This window comes from Pelecanus crispus, chromosome 2 (genome assembly GCF_030463565.1).
Source record: "Pelecanus crispus isolate bPelCri1 chromosome 2, bPelCri1.pri, whole genome shotgun sequence".
Lineage (NCBI taxonomy): Eukaryota > Metazoa > Chordata > Aves > Pelecaniformes > Pelecanidae > Pelecanus > Pelecanus crispus.
The window spans coordinates 82,399,480-82,420,429 of record NC_134644.1 but is presented as its reverse complement, the minus strand read 5'-3'; the positions used below and the strand labels follow the sequence as shown (position 1 = coordinate 82,420,429).

General features: G+C 47.4%; 1 protein-coding gene across 1 annotated transcript in view; it reads left to right on the top strand.

Moving 5' to 3' along the window:
- Window positions 1-12,707: 12,707 nt before the first annotated feature.
- Window positions 12,708-20,950, top strand: part of PHLPP1 (PH domain and leucine rich repeat protein phosphatase 1) — a 141,258-nt gene continuing 133,015 nt past the window's right edge. The window contains exon 1 of the mRNA XM_075704617.1: window positions 12,708-14,097. Within this exon, the coding sequence (XP_075560732.1) occupies window positions 12,723-14,097 (1,375 nt within the window). The 5' untranslated portion in view covers window positions 12,708-12,722. The remainder of the gene's footprint in view (window positions 14,098-20,950) is intronic.

Below are 20,950 nucleotides of genomic sequence, written 5' to 3'. Positions count from 1 at the left end.
AAGGATTTGCGTGTTCAGCTGGATTTTTAAAGAAAATGATTCAGCTCTTTTTTAAGTATCTGATTTACCTTGTTTGAGCTGCCATTTGGCCAATTCCTCTGCCAGTTTTATTGGGTTGACTCATTATTTTCAGTTATTTTCAACTTCATTTATGCATTCTAAATTACATATCCTCTTTGGAAAGCATTTAAAATGTTTATGTTGTTGCAAAGAGAAAAAAACGTTAAATTAAAAATGCAGAAACCCTTGTCATAAACCTAACTCCAGCACGAGGCGATGCAGTAAATGAACGGAGTAGGCTTTATATGGTGAAAACGGTATGTTTAAAGACTTGGCAAAGGCAGGAAGAAAAAATGAGTCAGGTGATCCCTATTTCTTATAATTACTCGCCACGCTGACAGAGCTCATCACCGTTGGCCTCAAAATGAAATAATTGTCATGCTGCATTTCAAAGCTGTGACTCAGGAGCTGCAGGATGTATCTTTCTGTTTCACAACATTGTTGTACATGGTGATACTCACCTACACTGTGACGATGCCAAACCTAGAATATTCCCGCATTACACAAGTGTGGTTTATTTGAACACTGACCAAAATATGCAGAGCTTGATAATTAATCAATTTACTCTTGGTGACTAACAATCCTGTGTTAAAACGCTGGATATTCTTATAGTGGGCAGATACTCTGTATTATAAACCGCGTTTTGTTCAGCTGTACATTCAATGTGATTTGTAGCTATGCTGCAGAAGCAATCCAAAAAGATAAATTTGCCTACTGAAGGTAGCTGCCAGGCTCTACTAGATGGAGGAGCAGAAGCACCAGCTTACAGAAAGCAGCGTCTTCCAACAAAACTGTTTCAGCCCAAGAAATGGAGCTTAGAGAATAATGCAATGTTACAGCTGAAGTACCGGGATAATTGAGCCTATAACATCTGCTCAAATGTAGTGACACCAAAAATAAGCACTTCTGTCCGTGTTGTTATTCCTTGTTAAAGCAGGGTGTAAACATGTGACATGACCCCAGCACATCAGGGAATTTGGGAACAGAAGAAGCTTTCTACCCTTCCCCTGCCAAAGAAAGAACTTTCCCAGGGGAACTTTAATAAAGACATTGTTTGGGTTGCTTTCCAACAACTTTTACGAGAAGGAAAAAGGGAACATGTGCTTAATTAGCCCCTTTAATAAGGGATATTCTTGTGTCTGTTTTACAGCTGGAAAAAAGGGTCAGGGTTAGGCTGTTTGCTTGATTTTTGCCTTATAGTAAGAAATTGTATTGAATCCTTCCAGGGAGGAAAATTGGGGGGGGGGGGGAAATAGGAAAATATCTTTGGTGTGTTATAAGGGCTAACTTTCCTAAGAAATTGTTCAAGATTTTCCTTCTGTTGCAAGCTACTGTTGAGTTTGATTAACCAGAACCCTTAATTTCCTTATTCTTCTCTGTTGTGATTTCCCCTGGCTTGAAGCAGTGGGAAGCCAGCCCTAGCCCCTGTCCAGCAAATCCGCTCATAAATACATGCTGCTCGTTTCCCTTCCACAATATAAACACAAGGGAATATTCAATTAAGTTGAAAAGGGGCACATTTAAAACTGATAAAAAGGAAATAAAATTTTTGCACAACATGCAATTACTCAGCCAAATCCCTTCCTTCCTAGTATCATCACAACCAAAACCTTAGCAGGAGTCGAAAGAGGACTGGTAATACATGCATAAAAATAAACAAGAGCTTTGGAAGGGATTTACACTCTTGTGCTTCTGGGGAGAAGCCAGCATCCAACCACTGCAGTTTTAGAAAAAGGTTTCTGAGGCTGGTTATCCCACACCACCTACCATCACGCTCCTTGCATCTTTCCTTGAAGTGTATGGTAACAATCCCTTTGCAGCAGGACGCTATCTAGAAGGACCAGCAGTCTAATCCACTTATATTCCGGAAAAGATGTAGCTAGAAAATCTTGCAAATTATTTACAAATCATTTCTATATCTCAACTTTTGCAAAAAAAGAGCCGTTGGTTAGATATTTGACAGTCTGTCGTTACACTCGTTTGACAGTGACCAACCACATTAACAAACAATTTCTTGCCATGTGACTCAGACTGCTAATTTCAGCCTGTCAAGTCTCGCCTCACTTAGGTTTTGTGCATGATATGGCCCTGGGCGACATGATCTCACTTTGACATTCGCCCTGCTCCGAGAAGGATGACCTCCAGAGGAGGTCCAGAGGTCATCCACCTTAATGCACCTTACTTACCAATACTTCCCCTCTGCAATGAGATGTGGTGGAGTCACCATCCCTGGAAGCGTTCAAAAAACAGGTAGAGGTGGCACTTTGGGACATGGTTTAGTCTAGTCTACCCTTAATTGGTTTAGTGTGGACTTGGTAATGTTAGGTTAATGGTTGGACTGGATGATCTTAAAGGTCTTTTCCAACCTAAACGATTCTATGATTCTATGACTCTATGTTCATTGTCAGTCTCGTATAGAGGCTTCCTGAAATCCTTGGATTCTTCCTGTCCATGCATCCCTTCAGGGCTACACACTGGACATGGAGCAGCCTGCCTTTGTACCTGCCTGAGCTCTGTCACTCCACAGTGACTCCGGCGCGGTGTGACCGCTTCCTTTGAAAGCTGGTCCACGCCATCGAGGACAGGAGGAGAGTCAGCAGAGCCTTCCTAGTTGCCGCTTTCTGCATGTTCCTCCACAGCTCCTGTGAGGGCTCCTGAGTCTGGCTGCTGGTTTTGGAGAGCTACATGGTTCGTCTGATCTGGAAGAGCATCCATTCTCAGAGTAAGCGATGAAGAGCAGGCATGCCTGAAGGCAAATGGTCCCTCAAGGCACCAGATCTCTGGCTAAGCACCGGAAAACAAAGCATCACACACCGAGAATGAGGATACTTTTTGCAAGCAATGCTACCATGTGGGAGAATGATGTGGTAAACGGTTTTCTGCCAGTCACGGAAGAATCCACTGCAGGTTCCTTTTACACCATGGTATCTGATAGGGAGAAAATATAAAAGGGCAGCCAAGAATGGTAGGACATGAAATATTTGGCTATCACGCAGAAATGCATGCAGCCAGCTGTGCTAGGTCATGACGGATGTGAGCCCTGCCAGCAGGCCGTCCGCAAATGCTGCGGAGAAGAGCGCTACGGCTAGGTCTTAATTTGCTATAGTATAGACCAACCACATGGACAAAACATCACCGCTGTTGGGTTTTTTTTTAAAAAACATCTGATTGCTCATGGTCACAGGTACCAAGCTAGCTCCCTCCCTCCGCTTCTTCAACTCTGCAAGAGAAACCTTCGCCATGTGCTCCAGGTGACACCTTTGTCAGAAAATGCATGCTTGAAAACTTCGGTTCCCAGCAGTATTGAATCCCAGACCCACTACCAGTGCAGGACTGACCTGTTTGGTGTGGCAAAGAAATGTGTCAGGTAGGTGGAAGCTGAAGTTTATGATACTATTATGAAAAAAGCTTATCGGTATCTGTTGGCAGAAGCAGTGTTCCTAAAAATCCAGCTGGCTTCCAAAGCACAGCATTTCCCAACTGCACAGGGGCCACTGATGGGTTTTCACATGTTCATCATCTGCTGTCTCGAGAGGCCAATGAATATTTTAACCACAAAGCATGTCTTGATCTGTGGAATAGGTAGGTCACAGGCACTGAATATCCTGGAGAGCGTGCTACCGGTGACAGTGCCTCAGCATTTCCAAGCATCCAGTGCTTGGAAAAACTAAGACCTTATTCTGCTCTAGCAATGAGAATTCACATCAGTTTGGAGAACCTGGTTTACCCTTGCTCTTACTGGAGTAGGCAGAGTCTCACAGAGCATTCAGCTCTGTTCCTGGCACTTAGAGAACAGCAGAGGACACCTTTGGAAAGCCAAAAGCAGGATGATGCTGCCTCTGAAACAGTTTGGATGCCGAATAAATACATGTGACTGTAGTTTGTTGTGCCCCGGCTGACGTCTGCAAAGCTAACGATGCAGGTTTTCACCTCAGCAAAATCTGGATGCTAAAATATTAGCTGTTCTCCCTTTCCTATGGCTTCCCTCCCCACCCAGTCCCAGGCCAGCTTCTGCACAGACTGACGCAGAGCACGGAGCAGGGCCTTACAGTGACCTTGGTTACTGCGTGGGGAGCCATATCATCTATTGGCAAAACAGCAGCCTCATTTTCCTGGAAATTTTGTTTGGACTCAAGCATGAACACTGGGTTCATTCCCATCATTCCAGCGTGTTACCAAGAACACTCTTAATCTCACGCACCAGCGTGGCACAGCCCTGTGGCTACGCAGTTGCAGCTGAAGTGGCCAAGCGAGGGAGCAAGGGAGGGCTGGAGATGTTAAGCCGAGGCGCCTTTGGTAGGCACGCTCACGTGCCACTGCCATGGCACGGGAGGGCGATTCTGCACATGGGTGTGCAGCTGCCCACCTAGAAGTCAACGGGCATCTTGTCACTGTAGTAGCTAAAGGAAAAAAATTCCTGCTCTCCTAGATTTAACTCCTTCTGGTCCTATTCATCAAACACGCTCAGATGAGTTCCCTACCGATTTCCTGAAAGCCCTTCTGAGAGGGCTGCTTGGGGAGCTGCAGATGTGACAGTGAATTATTTTAGTATTAACTTCCAGGTTGATCCTGCCAATATTTTAATTGTATAAGGCTTTATTTTATTAATCTCCTTGGAGGATTTCTGTGTTTACTTTTAACAAGATACAGCTTTAGTGTTGAAGAAATAAAGTTTAAAAGGCTCCTTCAAAGGGCATAATGTGCACCTTTGTTTATACTTCCAGTGAATTATTGTAGATGCAGCTGTTGATAGCACTCTGTACTAGTATAAATCATCAGTAACATATATTTTGAGAGTTTAGCTTCCCCTTTGCTATTCTCACTTCAGACCTTATGCCATTCACAAATAAATAACGTGTATTTATGTGATAGATTCTTACTGTATTAAAGCAATACCTGAGATTCTTAAGGCATAATTCATTTTAATGCAGAGCGTTTCCATTACCTGGCTGACAGTGCGGCCCCAGTCATACTGGCACACTGGAGCGGGCAACACACCATGCAGAAGCAGCAAATACAAGTGGGTAGGGGCATGAACTTCCTCAACCAGCTTTGTTGCTAAACCTGCTGTATGGCGGAAACATATCCTCACTCTTGCATGAAAGGCCTTTATGTACAGCCTTTTAACAACAGATGGTGCCCTCCAAGATATTTACAAGGGAATTAATGGGAGATGACTAACCTCATGAAAAGCTGATATCAAAAATGTCTGAATCTCTTGGGTCACTTCAAATGTGCCAGTCATGCTATTTAGGGCTATATATTATGAAAAACCATTGCATTCAAGTCACTATGTTGGCTGCAGCTTAATGAATCCACATTAATCCATCTCTATTAGTAGTGATGAATACTGTACCTCGAGGAATTGTGGGGCTCTAAAACAAAAAGGGCTTAAGACGCCATATGAGCATGAAAGATAAAAAGAAATAATTACAAGGAAGGATTTATAAAGTTCTGGAAGAGAATCTTTTAGTGCATTGATATCTAACAGGCAATGAAACCCTTTTTCTTTTAAAAAAAAAACCAAATAAAACACACAGCTTAAAATGGAAGAGACGAAGACACAGTAAGAGGATTAGTGTATAGGGGTTGCTGAGTTTACTGGCAATTACAAAGTCTGGCTTTGCAATTAGTAGCAACACAAATTAAAAACAAAATCTCTAAAATACCGCTTTAATTTTAATACAGTATTTAATATGGCACTAGAATACATAACATAGGCCTGTAATCAATCCGGGTAACAAAGCTGGTGTTTCTTTCTCTCAGAATTGTCTCCCTGTGCGTGGCTTTCAGCCGTACAGTTAACTCAGTGTCAGCTGCTCATTACCTTGAACAGGAATGGAGAAGCTGCTGTTTGCTTCTGTAAATTGCATTCTTCATATGTGACGGGAACAAGAAGTTTGTGCTGGAAAAGAAATTCCAAAATTTGCTAATGAAGCTGCACCTCCCAGCTGTTTAACTGCAATGCTAAAACAACTCAGCCTGTGCGTGTCACAATGGGAAACATTTGTGTAATCGAAGAATCTCCACATCACGGCGCTGATGACGGCTTAGGAAAACCTTACCTTGCTGGAAACAACACAGGTTAGCTCTACAAGAAACTGAAACTCAAGTGGCCACGTACTGCTAGCAAGTAATGCTGCGTGTCAGTCGAACAAGCTAACAGCGGGATTCTGCACCCGGCTCCAGGCCCTCCGCCCAGAAAAGCTGGGACAGGACTTTCCTTCAGCAAGAAAGGAGCTTCACAGACTGGGGCTCCACTTTTGGGACGCGGGGACCCGAGTTCTGCCCATTGCCTTGAGAGGGGTTTAATGCACAACCAAGAAGATACTTGCCTCTTTTCTCCTCTCTTTGTAATATGGAAATAGTTACTTACCCGCATTTGTAGAGTGCTTTGAGGTGCATTGCTGAAGAACATGTAGTAGTGTCGGTATTACTTGTATGGAAGTGGTTTTGGAATCAGAAATACAGATCAAACCTTGCTGAAAATTATTTAGGGGGCTGTAGGTACAAATAACCTTGCAGGCAATGTGACTCCAGGGTACCTGAATATATAAACACAAGTGTAACCTGTAAAATAATTCACAGCCTAATTCTATTTCAGGCATCAATTAATGGAAACTTCCCAGATCAAGAATGGTCCTCAATCCTATGCTCAATCTAGGAACACGTTCAAAAATTAAGAGTTTCCTTGAATAAGCACAGTCTTAAATGCTTTACTACACCCTAGGCCTTTCACACCAAGATAAGCACAACTAGCACAGAACATATACACACTGTTGTGCTTCAGCTCACGGCTGGAGCAGCAATCAACATAAATTTTCAGTTCCTTGTTATCTGCGTATCCAATTTGCTCCTACAATTGTGACAATTGCCCATACAGATGAGGGATACAGGTACATACCTAACATTTTAAAAAATGAAATTCAGCCCTACTGATAAAATTAAGTCTTATTTTGAGAGCAGCTTCCATATGATGACATTCCATTTCTCTTTACAAAGAAGGATATTATTATATTGTTTAATTTGAAATGGTCCCTTTGCTCATCCATCTCCTGGTCTTTGAATTGTTTTTACAGTGGCAAATATTTTGTCTTTTGATTCAGCATTTTGACATTGAAATAAGTCTCTTGCTTCCTTGTCTGTAGGGAAATTCTCCCTTACTAGAAAAACAGGCTACTAAAGAAGAGAGCTGAGTAAGCTCCCTAACATTTTGCAGGGTTGAAGGACATTAAATTCCTTCTTTCTAAGCTCCCTCCCCACCTTCACATGTTAACTGGAATCGCTAAAGTGATTCATACCTTCTTAAAACACAGATGAACATTTAACAGCATTGATGATGACTTATAGCAGAGAAAGTACAAATATAATCTTTCCCACACTAGTATTTCTCAGCACTCATCAGCTTTTGATCCAGAACTGACTTGTCAGTCAAGTTTTCTGCAGTCAAGGACTGGAGATTAAGCAATTCCTGTTTAATGAGGGCATACTATTCTGAAATGGTATCTTTGAAAACAAAAAACAAATTGGGTAATCATTGCATATTTGATATAATTAAAAAATTCTCTTTGAGTATAGTTCATGGTAAAATGGAGTCTACAAAGGCTGTATGCTCTTTGTACTACAGCAGCAGGCATTTCAGAACAATTAGACAGTACCAGTAAGCCATCATTGAATTGCCCAGCAAAATATTAATTGTAGCTAAACCAAGGGGTTACATGAAATGAAGTGGTATAAAGTTAAAGAACAGAACAGAACTGGCAGTAATATGAAGTTGGACCTGGTCCTCTCCCCTACATTCACAGTGAAAGAGTAAGGAAAACCACAGGCATCAGCTGATGATGCCCATCATCTGTCCCTTCCCTTGTAGAAACATCTAATCACAGTGCAGTGTATCCCCAAGGGCTTTACAGGAATTTGTGAGAATCGGGGGAGGCAGATTTCCAAAGTAGCTGAACAGGAGTTAGCATACTCCCAGCACCAGTGCTGTTACTCAGCCAGCTCCACGGTTGCGTACGGCAGCCTGATGCCTCCCGCCGTAGCTGTAGTAGCTGCCGGCAGAGGTGTAGGCGGTCAATATCGCAACAGCTCCAGCCTCGGCGAGGATTTCAGCTAAGCTTTGGTCTGCTCTCTTGCTCAAAGGACTCTGGCTCTGGTAACTCTGGATGTAACATTGTCCACAAAAGTCGTCTTGTGGTTTCAAGATCTGGCATCTTCCTGCCACTGTCCGTGGGAAGGTATAATCTCTTCATTCAGTATACAGAGTTTGGGTACACGGAGTCATTTATAGTAATCTGTGATAAATTACTTTTTACTCCCTTATTTTTTGTTGACAACTCCTATAATCAGAAAACTCTTCTTCAGGATTGCCAGATTCTGGCTGGAAAACTGCAGATTGCAAACCATCCTGTTTCATTTTACCTGTCTTCGAAATAGCCGTCATCAATCAAACTTTAGAAAAGGGAAGTGTATGTTTTACCCTTCCACTTCCTCCTGACAAACATCAATTTCTTAAGCTCCATTCCCATGCCTCACAACAGCAGTTAATCCCTATCAAAATTCACAATTCCAGGAGAGATTGAGTATCTATCAGTTACTGGGAAACGGAGAATAGCGTCGTTTTCTCATAAGCCAGAGAGTTCAATTTAAATATGCATATACTTACAGATTTCAAGCACACTTCCTGCATAAAGCAGAAATAACCAGGCTTGGTACCACTGACATTTGGAGATGCTGGGTCACTACAGAAACTGCCGCCTTCATATTCAGGAAACGGTGAAGAGCGACAGCGTGGTCCCTTTTTTCCTCATGGCCCAACTCCGGGCTCACGGGATGCTGGGAGCCTCGCTGCAGCCTGCTGCTCCTGAACAAATTTCACAGGGCAGTGATAAATCCAACAATTTTCCCACCCTCACGACTTCAGTACCACTACTTTGTTCTTTAATTGCATAAAGCCCTTCATTAGTAAGGCCGCTGGCAGCGGTGAGTTAGCCTGGCAAGAGGGAGAGCGAGGTCAGCTCCGTCCCCAGCCTCTTCTCCAAGTTGTATCGCAGATGGCGGCTGCTCTGTGCGGACTCAGAAAGCTGCGGCATAAATCCAGAGCTGGAGCTATACCAGTCCACCCCACTGAGGATCTGGCCCAAGGCTATTTAAATGACCTTAACTCCGTGTTCCTACACTATGTGGACTATCTCACCAGCGGAGACAAAAAGAGCGTGTTTAGTCTATCAAAGAGAGGATACGAAGTCTGCCAGGGGATACTATTGCTGCCTATAAGTACCTTGGAGGTAAACATCCTGGAGTTTAAAAAAAAAAAAAAGGCTATTTGAGTCAAAGGGCAATGCGATGCTGGCATGTGAGCGAACGGGTATAGACTACCCACGTGTAAATTCAGACCAAAAACCAGAAGGAAGGTCCCAACGGCGAGGGCAGTGTGGCCCCGGGACAGTCTTCCAGTTAGAGCGGAGGACAAATCAGCTCAGCTCATTTCAAAATGATGTTCAGCTTATCTACCATGTCAGGGGTGGCCTCACTAACATGTAGGATGCGGTATCTCCAGTCACAAGGGAGAAAACTGGATGTCCCACGAGACCTGTCTTCGGTTCTGTGTTCCTAAGTAACACCGGAGAATCTCTGTGTTCTGGATTTTTTCTGTGTGTGCATGAACATTCAGGTACTTGAACAATTTGAGAAAAGCAGAGCTTCTCTCTCCCTGCTCCCTCCAAAGAAGGGAAGGGCTGGAAACTCTTTTCTAGAAACTCTGTTTTTTTTCAAGTATTACTGTTAACAGTAATGTCCCTAGCACTTGCTGTCTCCTCCTTCTGAGCAAGTCTCTGTGTGTGTGTGTGTGTGTGTTTGCACGTCAAATATTTCTCTCACACATTTAAATCAGGAGACCTGGAGTAGCCTTCCTGAGGTAGGTGGCGTGAGGGTGGTGCAAAGCCATAGAAATAAACCAGAACGTACAAAGCAGCCAGAACAGGACCTCAATATACTCGGTGCTGCGCTTCTGCTGCGTGCTGCTACTGTCAGAGGAGGTTTTGGGCACCAGTTTAAGCCTTTAATGGCCAAGCGCTGACATCACCCCGTCAGTCTGTGCTCTGGACGTGGTCCTGGCTCTCTAGCGCAGCAGGAATTCCAAAGAGGCTCTTGCTGGTGATTGCAACTCCAGATATGGGCCAGCGAACTGCATGGTCAGACCATAATTAATTTACAGATTGTTCTGTTCAGAAAGTGGGTGGTTTCTGTATAAAGGTAAAACATCAGGTTCGCTGTTACAAAACCTTTTAAAAGATAGTCATGTATTTCCATTACAAGTTCCTTGGGGAGTACCTCTGTTTTCTGTGAGGTGTTTCACCTGCTTGTACAGGATATGAAGATAATAATGTGGAAGTGTGGAGGAGTGTTTTATTAGGAGATGTAAACTTTAGTTTTATTATGGTTCTGTTTTATTTATGGTTCATATATTACATGTACACAGTAAAAAACCCCACCAACTAAAAATACTGTTTCACTAAAAGTTTATCTCGGGGTTCTCAGTGATGATTTATCTCCCCTAACATTGACGTAACTGGTTAATTGCCCAGAACTCCCACTTTATTGCAGTCTATAGCATTTTTGATGAATATCTGGCAAGACGTTTCACCGTGATTTTACAAATAGTATTAAAAAGGGAAGATCTCAGGCAGTTACAGCCCTATCCAACCGATATTACTCAGCTAAAACATCCCCAGGAGTGCCAGAGATTTCTCTGAATAAATACTGTCGTTTGGTGTCCTTACAGTATAGAAACTCACGCTTTCAGACTGCTAGTTATATTTCTCTGATTGTAATATTCCTTTTCAGTAATTCATTTAAAATCACATGGGGGGGGGGGGAAGAAATTGCTGCTATTTAATGGCTGCTTCTAAGCAGTTTTCATGAAGTATTTTCAGTAATTTTAGTCCCTGAAATACAGCGACAGACTAATAGCACTCGAACGTTCCCTGTGAGTCTACTCACAAAGCAGCTCTTTCTCTGTGTGCGTGTGTATATATATATATAATTTCCCACACACATTTCCACGTTTCTCTCCGTCTTGGCTCCGAAGAGATCATCTCCTCGGACAAGAAGATCGCTCGGGCTCAGCGCTTGGGTTCTGCGCCGAGCCAGCCAACAGGGAGAACACGTCAGATGGGGAAGAGCGGAACGGGTACAGTCACCGAACCTGCAACACGGTTTCGCGTACGCTGCCAGGTGGCTATTAGCCAGCAGCCACTGCTCAGCAGCGATGCTCCTAGTGAGGTGCAGCCCAAGGGCGACTGCACACAGGCCTCGCTATCAGCGCTCCAGGCCGTAATGTTTCCCTTGATCAGCCGTTTCTATAAAACCTTCTGATAAGACTTCAGGAGTACAACCACCGGGCGCAGGACAAAGTCCCAGAATAATTTTAATACGGATTCAGCCCCGTGCCTTAGAATCATAGAATCATTGAGGTTGGAAAAGACCTTTAAGATCATCCAGTCCAACCATTAACCTACACTACCAAGTCCACTCTAAACCAATCAAGGGTAGACTGGACTAAACCACGTCCTGAAGTGCCACCTCTACCTGTTTTTTGAACGCCTCCAGGGATGGTGACTCCACCACCTCTCTGGGCAGCCTGTTCCAATGCTTGACTATCCTTATGGTGAAAAAATTTTTCCTAATATCCAACCTAAACCTCCCCTGGCGCAGCTTGAGCCCATTTCCTCTCGTCCTATCGCTAACTACCTGGGAGAAGAGACCAACACCCACCTCAATACAACCTCCTTTCAGGCAGGGGTGGCGGCACACGACGCCTCCCCGGTGCCAGCGAGGGGCAGCGGCGCGACTTCCAGCACATTCCGCGCTCCCGCCCTCACGCCTGGCCGCCGGGCGGGCTCCCCCGCCCCGCTGAGCTGCAAGCCGGCCGGCGGGCGGGGCCGTAACGCGCCGCGGGGCGCAGGCCGCGGCGAGCTGCCCGCAGGGACCTCCGCACCGCACGATAGGCAAAGCAGGGACTTCCCCCCCACCTGCCCGCCGGGAAAAAAGCTGGGGGGGGCGGGGAGCGCCGCCCGCCCGCCTGAGGGACAGCAGCCTGCGGCCAAGGGCAGGGCAGGGCAGGGCAGGGCAGGGCAGGGCAGGGCGGCGCGGCCTGGCCCGGCCCGGCCCGGCCCGGCCCGGCGGGAAGGGGAGGGAAGGGAGGAGGCGCTGCCGGGACTTGTAGTCGGCGGGCGGGCGACTGGGGACTACACTTCCCAGCGGCCCCCGCGGCGCGGTCACGTTCTGTTTATGGGCGAGGCCCCGCCCCGCCGCGCGAGCGGTGGCGTCACCCCGGCGAGCCTGCCTGCCTCCGCCACCCCTGTCAGAGCGCCGAGGCGGGGGCTGCTTAATATTCATGAGGCGCGGGGCGCGGGCGGGCGCGCGGGGCGCGGCGGCTGGCTCACTCGCCCTCTGCCTCCCTAATGGCGCTGGCGGCGGGGGCGCGGGGCTGAGGCGGGCGCGCGGCGCCAGGGCAGCGGCGGAATGCTCCCCGCCGCTGCGTGACCCCCCCCGGCACGCGGCGCCGCGCTCCGCTCGCGCCCCCCCCCCCCCCGCGCCGCGCCGGGCCGCCCAGCGGCGCTCCCAGCAGGGCGGCGGCGGCATCCCCGGCTCCGCGGGCGATGGAGCCCGCGCAGCAGCGAGCGAGAGAAGCCCCGGCGGCGGGCGGCGGGCCCGGGGCGCCGGAGAGCGGCTCGCCGGGCAGGAGGAGTCGGGCAGCGCCCGGCGCGGAGAGCGGCGTGGAGCCGTCGGGCGGCGGCGGGCAGCTGGACGGCAAAGCAGCCGGCGGCCCGCGGCGGAGGCGAGGGGGAGCCGGCGGCTTCGCTCCCCCCGCGGCGCTGGCGGCCGGCGGGTCTCCGGCGGCCCCCGGCGGGGCCGGCAACGCCAACTCCCTGCTGCTGCGGCGGGGGCGGCTGAAGAGGAACCTCTCCGCCGCCGCCTCCTCGCCCGCCGCTGCCCCCGCCGCCTCGCTGGGCACCCGCAGCCTGGACAGGAAAGCGCTGCTGCTGAAGCCGCCCCGGCAGCTGCAGCCCCTGCAGCCCCCGGAGCGGGACTGGGTGCGGCGGGACCTGCAGCGGGGCTGCGTCCACGTCTACGAGCGCCACATGAACTGCTACCTGCGCCCGGTGCTCTGCACCCTGGAGACCACGGCGGCCGAGGTGGCCGCCCGCCTGCAGCAGCTCGGCCACCGGGGCGGCAGCAGCGTGGTGCGGGTGCTGGGCAAGGCGGGCGCGCCGCCGCCGCAGCAGCAGCCCCCGCCCGAGCCGGCGGCGGCCCCGGCCCCGGCCCCCGCCGAGGCGCCGCCCGAGCCCGCGGCGGAGGGGCAGCGGCCGCGGCCGGAGGAGAGGCCGCGGGGCCGGCGGGGGCCGCGGAGCGGGCCGGCCGGAGGAGGCTGCGGGGAAGCGGCGCGGCCCGGCCGCTTGCCGCTGGGCGGCAGCGCCGAGGAGAGCGACTTGGCCGGCGGCCGGCCGAGCCCGGCGCCCGCCGACTTCGGCCCCGGGGCGCCGCCGGCCGAGCTGTACCTGGCGGGGCCGCCGCTCTCCTGCCCCTCCCTCCTGGGGGAGCTGGGGCCGGCCGGCTCCGACAGCGAGAGCTTCAGCCCCAGCGCCGAGAGCGTCTCCGACCGGCTGGACCCCTACAGCAGCGGCGGCGGCGGCGGCTCGTCCTCCTCGGAGGAGCTGGAGGTGGAGCCGGTGCCCCCCGACGGGGTGGAAGCAGGTGCGGGGCCGGGCCGCGGCCCCCCCAGCCCGGGGGAGCTGCCCCCGGGGCGGGCCGGGGGGGCGCCGGCGGGCGCGGCCGGCGGGCGGGAGCAGCCGGCGGGGCCGCCCGCCCTGTACGTGCAGCTCCACGGGGAGACCAGCCGGCGGCTGGAGGCCCAGGAGAAGCCGCTGCAGATCCAGAACGACTACCTCTCCCAGCTGGGCTTCCGGGACCTGTGGCGGGTGCAGGAGGAGGGCATGGACTCGGAGACCGGCTGCCTCATCCGCTTCTACGCCGGTGAGCGGGGCGGCGGCGGCCCTGGGCAGGGGGCGAGCGCTGGGGCGGCGGGGCGAGGGAAGGGCGGGCGGCTGGGGGCTGCCCCTCCGCCGGGGCCGGCCCCGGGGCTGCCCCCTCTCACGGGGAGGGGGGCCGGCGGGTGTCGCCGCGCCGGGGAGGGGCCGGGCGGGCAGGGCAGGGCTGCCCCGAGCCGGCCCGGGGGAAGCCGGGGCGCCCGGTGCCCCGGGCAGCCTCCGCTCCCTGCCACGCGTGGGTCGCGGAGGCCGCTCGTCCCTTCATTCCCCTCTCCGGCAGCGGCACCGGGCGCTCGGGGTGAAATCAGCCCGGGGCTGCCGCTTTCCCTGGCGACGGGAAGCGCACGGCGGCCGCTGCTGGCGGGGGCCGGGGCCGGGCGGGCTGCGGTGCTGGCGGGACGCCGGCAGCTCGCCCGGGGTTTGGGTGCGCCCTGTGCCCCGCCGTGCTCCCGGGCCGCCTTACGCCGCCGGCACGGCGGGCTCGCTCGGGGGAGGGAGGCAAAGCTCGGCGCAGGTTTGCTCCTGAAATGGGGCGCGCAGATTCGGGAGCTGAGGAGGGTGCGTGCCTGCAAACGAACCCCTGCGCTTGGCTTGCCGTCCTGCCAGCGCTTGCCAGCGGTGTTCCCGTTTGTTAAGAGCAGCGGGACTTCACCGAGAGACTGGGGCAGTAAGCGAGGAAAGCACCCAGGTACAGGATGTAGCCTTTGAAAACAGGGTAGTCAAGACCTTTATAATGAAGAGGCAGAAGCTTTTAAATGCAGCTTTGCTGTTACGACTTACGGTACGGAATTTGGGGAGTATTGGGTGGAGAAGTTAGCTCCCACGTTGTAATTATGCAACCTTCTGCAGTTTTAGAGAGGTTTAAAAATACCTTGTGTCTCAGTTGAACTGGTTTGTATAAAATCCTTACCGTAATCTTGGAACTCCGTGGGTTTTAACTGTCCCGTTCACCTCTCCAAGACGGAGAAATTGTTTAATGTCCGAGTAAGCGTTCCGATACCTAGCAAGCTCTCCTGTGAAACAGGTAAATGTGGTATCCGAAGATAAGGTCGTGCTAGCAAAGGAGCAAATGCCATCCATCCCCTTGCCGGCTTGGCTGAGCAGAGCGGTCCTTCACTGAACCGTGAGAATTCAGTGCTTTAACGCTGAAAAATATGGAGATTCTTCTCTCGAGTGAATTCCACTGAATGTCAAATAGAGGCGGTAATGGCGGGGTGGGAAGGAGAGCAGTATGCTAGATTAAGTGCCCTGCTTTATTCAGAGGAGAGTGTGGGAGTGGTGGCGAGTGGTCAGTTCAGCTTTTCTTCAGATTTCTTGGTCGGTTCTATAACGACCCCGGCATAACGAGTGCAGAAGTAGTATTTATTTGTTCAAGGGATTGACAGAAATAGGTGAGATATGTTGGGGTTAGAAAGGAGCTAAAATATTTTTTTCAGATAATGATGGTGGTCTGCGTGTTTCTCTGCTGCGCTGTTGAAGGTGGCAGTCAGCAGGTGATGCTGGAAGGGATGTTGCTTCCTTTATTTCCAGTCCCACCGTTAAATGGGGATGCACAGACACATTCTGAAGTGGGACAACCGCCTGCCTCCTTTCCTACCAGGCTGTGTTCTAAAGAAAACACAATCCGAAAACATAGCTAAGTCTTACACACAGTTAAGCTTGTTTGCATGTAGTTTTCATGCATCAAATGATTAATTCTATATGCTAATGCAGATGTTCCAACTCTGTTTTATTTCAGTGTCTCAACTTGATTGCTAATGTGGCTCATACATTCTGGACTTCCTTGTACAAAACTACTAAATAGAAACGTATTCCTATAAGCACACATAGGATTAAATTAATGCAAATTTCTTATGCAAGTTCATATGCTAAGAAGTATGCCTCTGTACTTCAAAAGTGCAGTGTTTTTTGAAATCCTTATCTCTCTGAGGGGATCTGTGATCAACATCTAAAACACCTGTGATCAGGTGCTTGTAGCAGAATGGTTGCAGCATCTAATGTACCAGACCAGGGAAAAACAGCAAAGAAAATATTACTGACATGTAATCATACTGATTTTATGTAACTGTCTTGGCAAGTTCTCTCTGCTTCCTTATTTTATAACACCCCACACCCCCCCAAGATAAAAGGGAGGGAAGGAGAGACACTTAAAAAGAATGCACATCAAATTAAACTGGGAAGGGGAGTGGGTTTTGGCCCCAAAGTTAGGGTGTTTTGCTTAGGAGAAGTAACTTTTTTATAAGTGATCCTCCAGGATCATACCCTAAGGAAAGCTTTAAAACCGTGATTTCCTGTTTGCCTGGGACTTCATTGGTTTAAGCAGCCTGGCTTGTCCCAATGGATAGAGAACCACTAGCATCTCTATCCCTGTAATTTCCTGCAAGCTGTCTCAGTAGGATTTGGCGATCCTCGTCTTGTACTGATGTAAAATGGCATAAACCTAGGCTGGATTTATTGCATTGCTTCTAAAAAGAATTCTTTCACCTAATCCCCTTGAAGTGGGGAGAGAAGAAGAGCATGGTGGTGACTTTTGGGCTTTTTTATTTCTGGGGAGAGACAGTTTTAAGACTGGAAGATTAGTATACTGAAACTTGTCTTATTTGGAATTTGTAACGTTAAGATGATACAGCCAATGATTTTAGCAATTACTGTAGGTTGGTAACTTCTCTACTTGTGGAATCTGGAAAATACATATTTAAAAACAAAAAAATTGCTAGAACTGCAGAGAATCAGGATTTTTTACCATGACAAAACAGCTTTCTTAAGTAGCAGTCTGCAAACATTCTTCTAATGCAGAATTCCAAATTTAAAAGCCCCCCAAACCAAAATGTGGCACTAGCAAGGTAAAAGTGCTTCCGGTACGTTGCCTTGGTTCGATGCAAAATGTGGTTAGTGCATCTTTATTTTGTTGTCTCCTCTCCTTTTCTTACTTGGAGTGTGAGTGATTTCTTCGATCTCTCGACTCTGAGCATTAAACAGATAACACCACTGCTAAAACAAAATCCCTTACAGCTTTAAGGGTCTGATCGTACTTCCTCTAGCATCGGTTTTAGCATCAGATTGGGCATTAGTGAGTGGTCATGCGTGTCAACTTTTCTCTCTGTTGAAATCTATCTCAACAAAAGATACTGTTCTCAAAGTTTGAAGTACTTAATCTCTGTTTAAAAGGATATGGTTAAATAGCTTTCCGCTGAGATATTATGTTACTGAGTTATGGAACTGTATAAGAATCCATAGTGCAGTTACAGTCATGATATTGTCGCTGGGAGACCGATTAGGTCAGACTTACTAAACCATTCCTAAAACCATAAGAGTGGCTCCGATCCAGAAGGCTTCTTGCAAACAAGTTCTAGTATTCCTTATTGCTCTGTAAAAATAATTTTTGTAAAACATAAGTTGTCCCAGTGGCCTTGACTTCTTTATAATTTACACGTAGAAGGAAAAAATAGACCAATACACCAATCTCATCATTTAAAAACTGCAAAACTGCTATTTGTTTTGAGAGTTTAGATCAAAGATAAGCATGGAATCGTATTCAGTGCTGTGTTCTGGAGCATCTGCATGGCAAGGAGCATGAGTAACATGATCTTGAAGACCGGTTCAGTACAATGGATGTTTGAGGCTTTTTTGTCTTACTGCTGAAAGGTGATGTTATTTGTGATTCTGGCACTTGGCCACCATTAAATTCTCTGCTCTTTGATGTGACACAGGGCTTCTGCACCTGCTGGTGTCATCAAATATATCACTTTTCAGTAGATGATTGCCTATAGGCAGAATACTAAGAAATGCCAGGTGTAATTCGGGGTGTTAATTTTGCAACTGGCTGTCAGATGTTATTTGGGAAGAGATGCTTTTTGCTCATGTGACCTTTTAGAACGCCGTGAGGAGAAACGAATCCAGCTTTGTCTTAAAGTTCATTACAAGAAACGTTGGTCTGTCCGGCACAAACATAAGGGTGGGAAGATCTAGCGTCAGGATCAGTTGCAGTGATCTTAGCAATTGTTTGGTGTTTTTTTTAAAAAAAAGTAGTACACTTGGTAGCTGGGAGTCACACTAAGACTTCCAGCTATATGGATGGAAACATGGTTTTAGAGGCTTGCTTTTACATGAAAACACTGTAGGCCTGGCAATGCTGAGCTTTGTGGAATGTGACATGTATTGAGTCACTAGCTGCTTGTTGTGCTGCTTGGTGAATAACTCGGTTCAGCTATTTAATACGATGGTAAAATTGATTTAAGATGACTAAGTGCCATTTAAGAGAGGAAAACGTGCAAAGACAGACCTGCTTCTTAACTGAGGGTAGGAGAACAGCTGTGCCGTAAAGAGCTTCTGCCTTTAGAGCACTGACTTAGTTCTGAAATCCAATATCTTATTTAACGTGAAAGAAATTAATTCACGTTAATGTGAATGGATGGTTTTTTACGGATGTGATTGGAAAGGGGAGGTCTCTGTGAACTTGTCTGAAACCGAAGGGAAGAACAACCTCTGCCTAGGGCTGCCATGATCCTCCCCACCCCCCGCCATGATTTTTTTATTCTTCCTAAGGTGACTTGGATGTACATTCTTTTACCCTGTAATTACTGATGTGTTGGCATCTCCTGCAAAGAGAACTAATACCTAAAACTTGCCACTTTGGGAAGCTATCTCATCTCAATTACATAGAGCGTTTAAATCCAAGCTTGGTCCTTGGCAGGACCAAAGTAGTGAAATTTCTAGTCCTGTTCTCCAGGGAAGTTTAAAATGGCTGTGGTGATAAAATAATAAATAAATATAAAAAATAAATAAAATAATAAAAAAAAATAAATAAAAATAATAAACACTTGCTTATCTCCTCGCAGTCGGAATGGGGGTCTGTCTAAGTTAGGAGGCTTTGGGAGCTCGGGGGCTCGGAGGGCGCAGCAGCCTCTCCTGCGCAGGAGGAGCCGTGCAGATAGTGCTGGAATGCTGGTGAAACTGCAGCTGAGCTTTGGTATGTGACAGCTGTTAAGTACAATGGCTTTTGCAACTTTTAAATTCTGTTGTACTCCTGGCTAGCATCCATAATTTAAGTACCACGACGGTAGATTTCAGTGTGATGTACATAAGTTACTATATATGCTAAATATGTAGTACCTAAATTGGTACATCCAGGAGCTGAATTTCCTCACTGCGGCAGCACAGAATGCAGCATTCTTTTTTTTTTTTTCCTTTTCTCTTTATATATTTTGATACTATCCCTCTTACCATATCATACCAGCTATTTCCTTAAAAATATTTTCTTTTTTTGAAACTGCACACAAGCATCCTCTTGATGATGAAAGTGCCGATATACCTAAAAGCCCTTGTGCAATTAAAACATCCATCTGTTCTGTTAGGACACTGACAGACTGCTATGCATCTAAAGCACTACGTGCTTCTTGGGAAGATACTACTTAATAGTACAAAAAAAGAAACATTCATTTGAAACGGTGTTAGCAACTGGTATGTGCTTCTTAACTACCAAAAACTACTTTGTGGTCTGATAAAATAATATGAAGAGAGATTTCTTTGTTATCCAAGTGATCCTTTGGAAAAGAAGCAAGTATAAAACACCATGTCTGAGAAGGTCAGTTTAAAAAGTATATACATACAGAATTTCATAGAATAGAAGCTTAGAGAGAGAAATCCTAAAGAGAGCACTTGTTACACTCAGCTGTTTAATCTGGAGGGAACCTGTACCTCGCATACCTACAGCTCTATTTCCTTCTGCGTTTAAGGGGTGGTCATTTTGAATTAACTGCTTAAGTTATTAGTACCTTGATTTGGGGGGGGAGGGGGAAGGGGAAGAGAAAAAGAAACCAAACTTTTTGTTTGCCTTGGAAGTAGAAGCAGAGACACTTTGACTTGGTCTTCAGTGTTTCTTTATTTCACTGCTTGTGGAATGTGGCACACTGGCATTTTAGATCAGATAAATCTGCGAGTGTACTTGTTTTCAGCTCTATTTTGGAACTTTTGCTCAAATGAGGATTTGCATTCTCTGAAGCTGTATGTCTGAAATAGCCCTGTAATAACTTTATTCTTTGACCCAGAGACCTGAATGTTGTGTTTACCTTTGAGGTTATTTTGGTGAGGTCTCTTTTTTTGGTGTGAATTCAAATGGAATAGACTTTGATGCTTGGAGTCAGTTGCAGTTTGTGTGGGGAAACTAACTCAAGTAAAAGGGATGGAATGGGGTGTACTGAAGTCTCTTTTGTTTTGTAAGCTTCACTATCTTGGCCATGAGATTCCAGCGTATTTTTTTTCCTTCTCAAAGATGTTTAAGAGAAACATAACCAACCTTTGTAAACAACTGACAAGTTTTAAACTCACTAAAAAATGAACGTGTCTCAACTTTTTCTAGATTTGGCTCCAGGACAGGAATTCTGAAACACTAAGCTCTTCACAAGGTATTTAAGAAACTTCACAAGAAGGCAATGTCCTCGTTTTAAAAATAATCAATAACCTCTTGCTTACGATAATCCTCTGTGAGATTGGAAACCTAACTTAAAATTCCAACTGCATGGTAATGACAGAGTTGTGTATAGATTTGAGGTAGTTAAGCTCTACAAATTTTATGTCAGAAAGTTTCTGTGAAAATTCTAGATTTTCGGCTTCCTGCTTCACTCAAAAGCACCTTGTTTTATTCTTTCTGTAACTTTTGTCCTTCAGATAGCTTTTCTAGACAGTTGAGTTAGCTGCAGCATTACCTTTTTGGAGAGAACACTTTTACCTTTTTTCACTCTAAAATAACTTGTATTTGCTGTAGAATATCTTTTTTCCAGTTAGGCTGGCATTTGTCCAGTATGCTATCTTAACAGAGATACCATTTTCAAAAACAACTA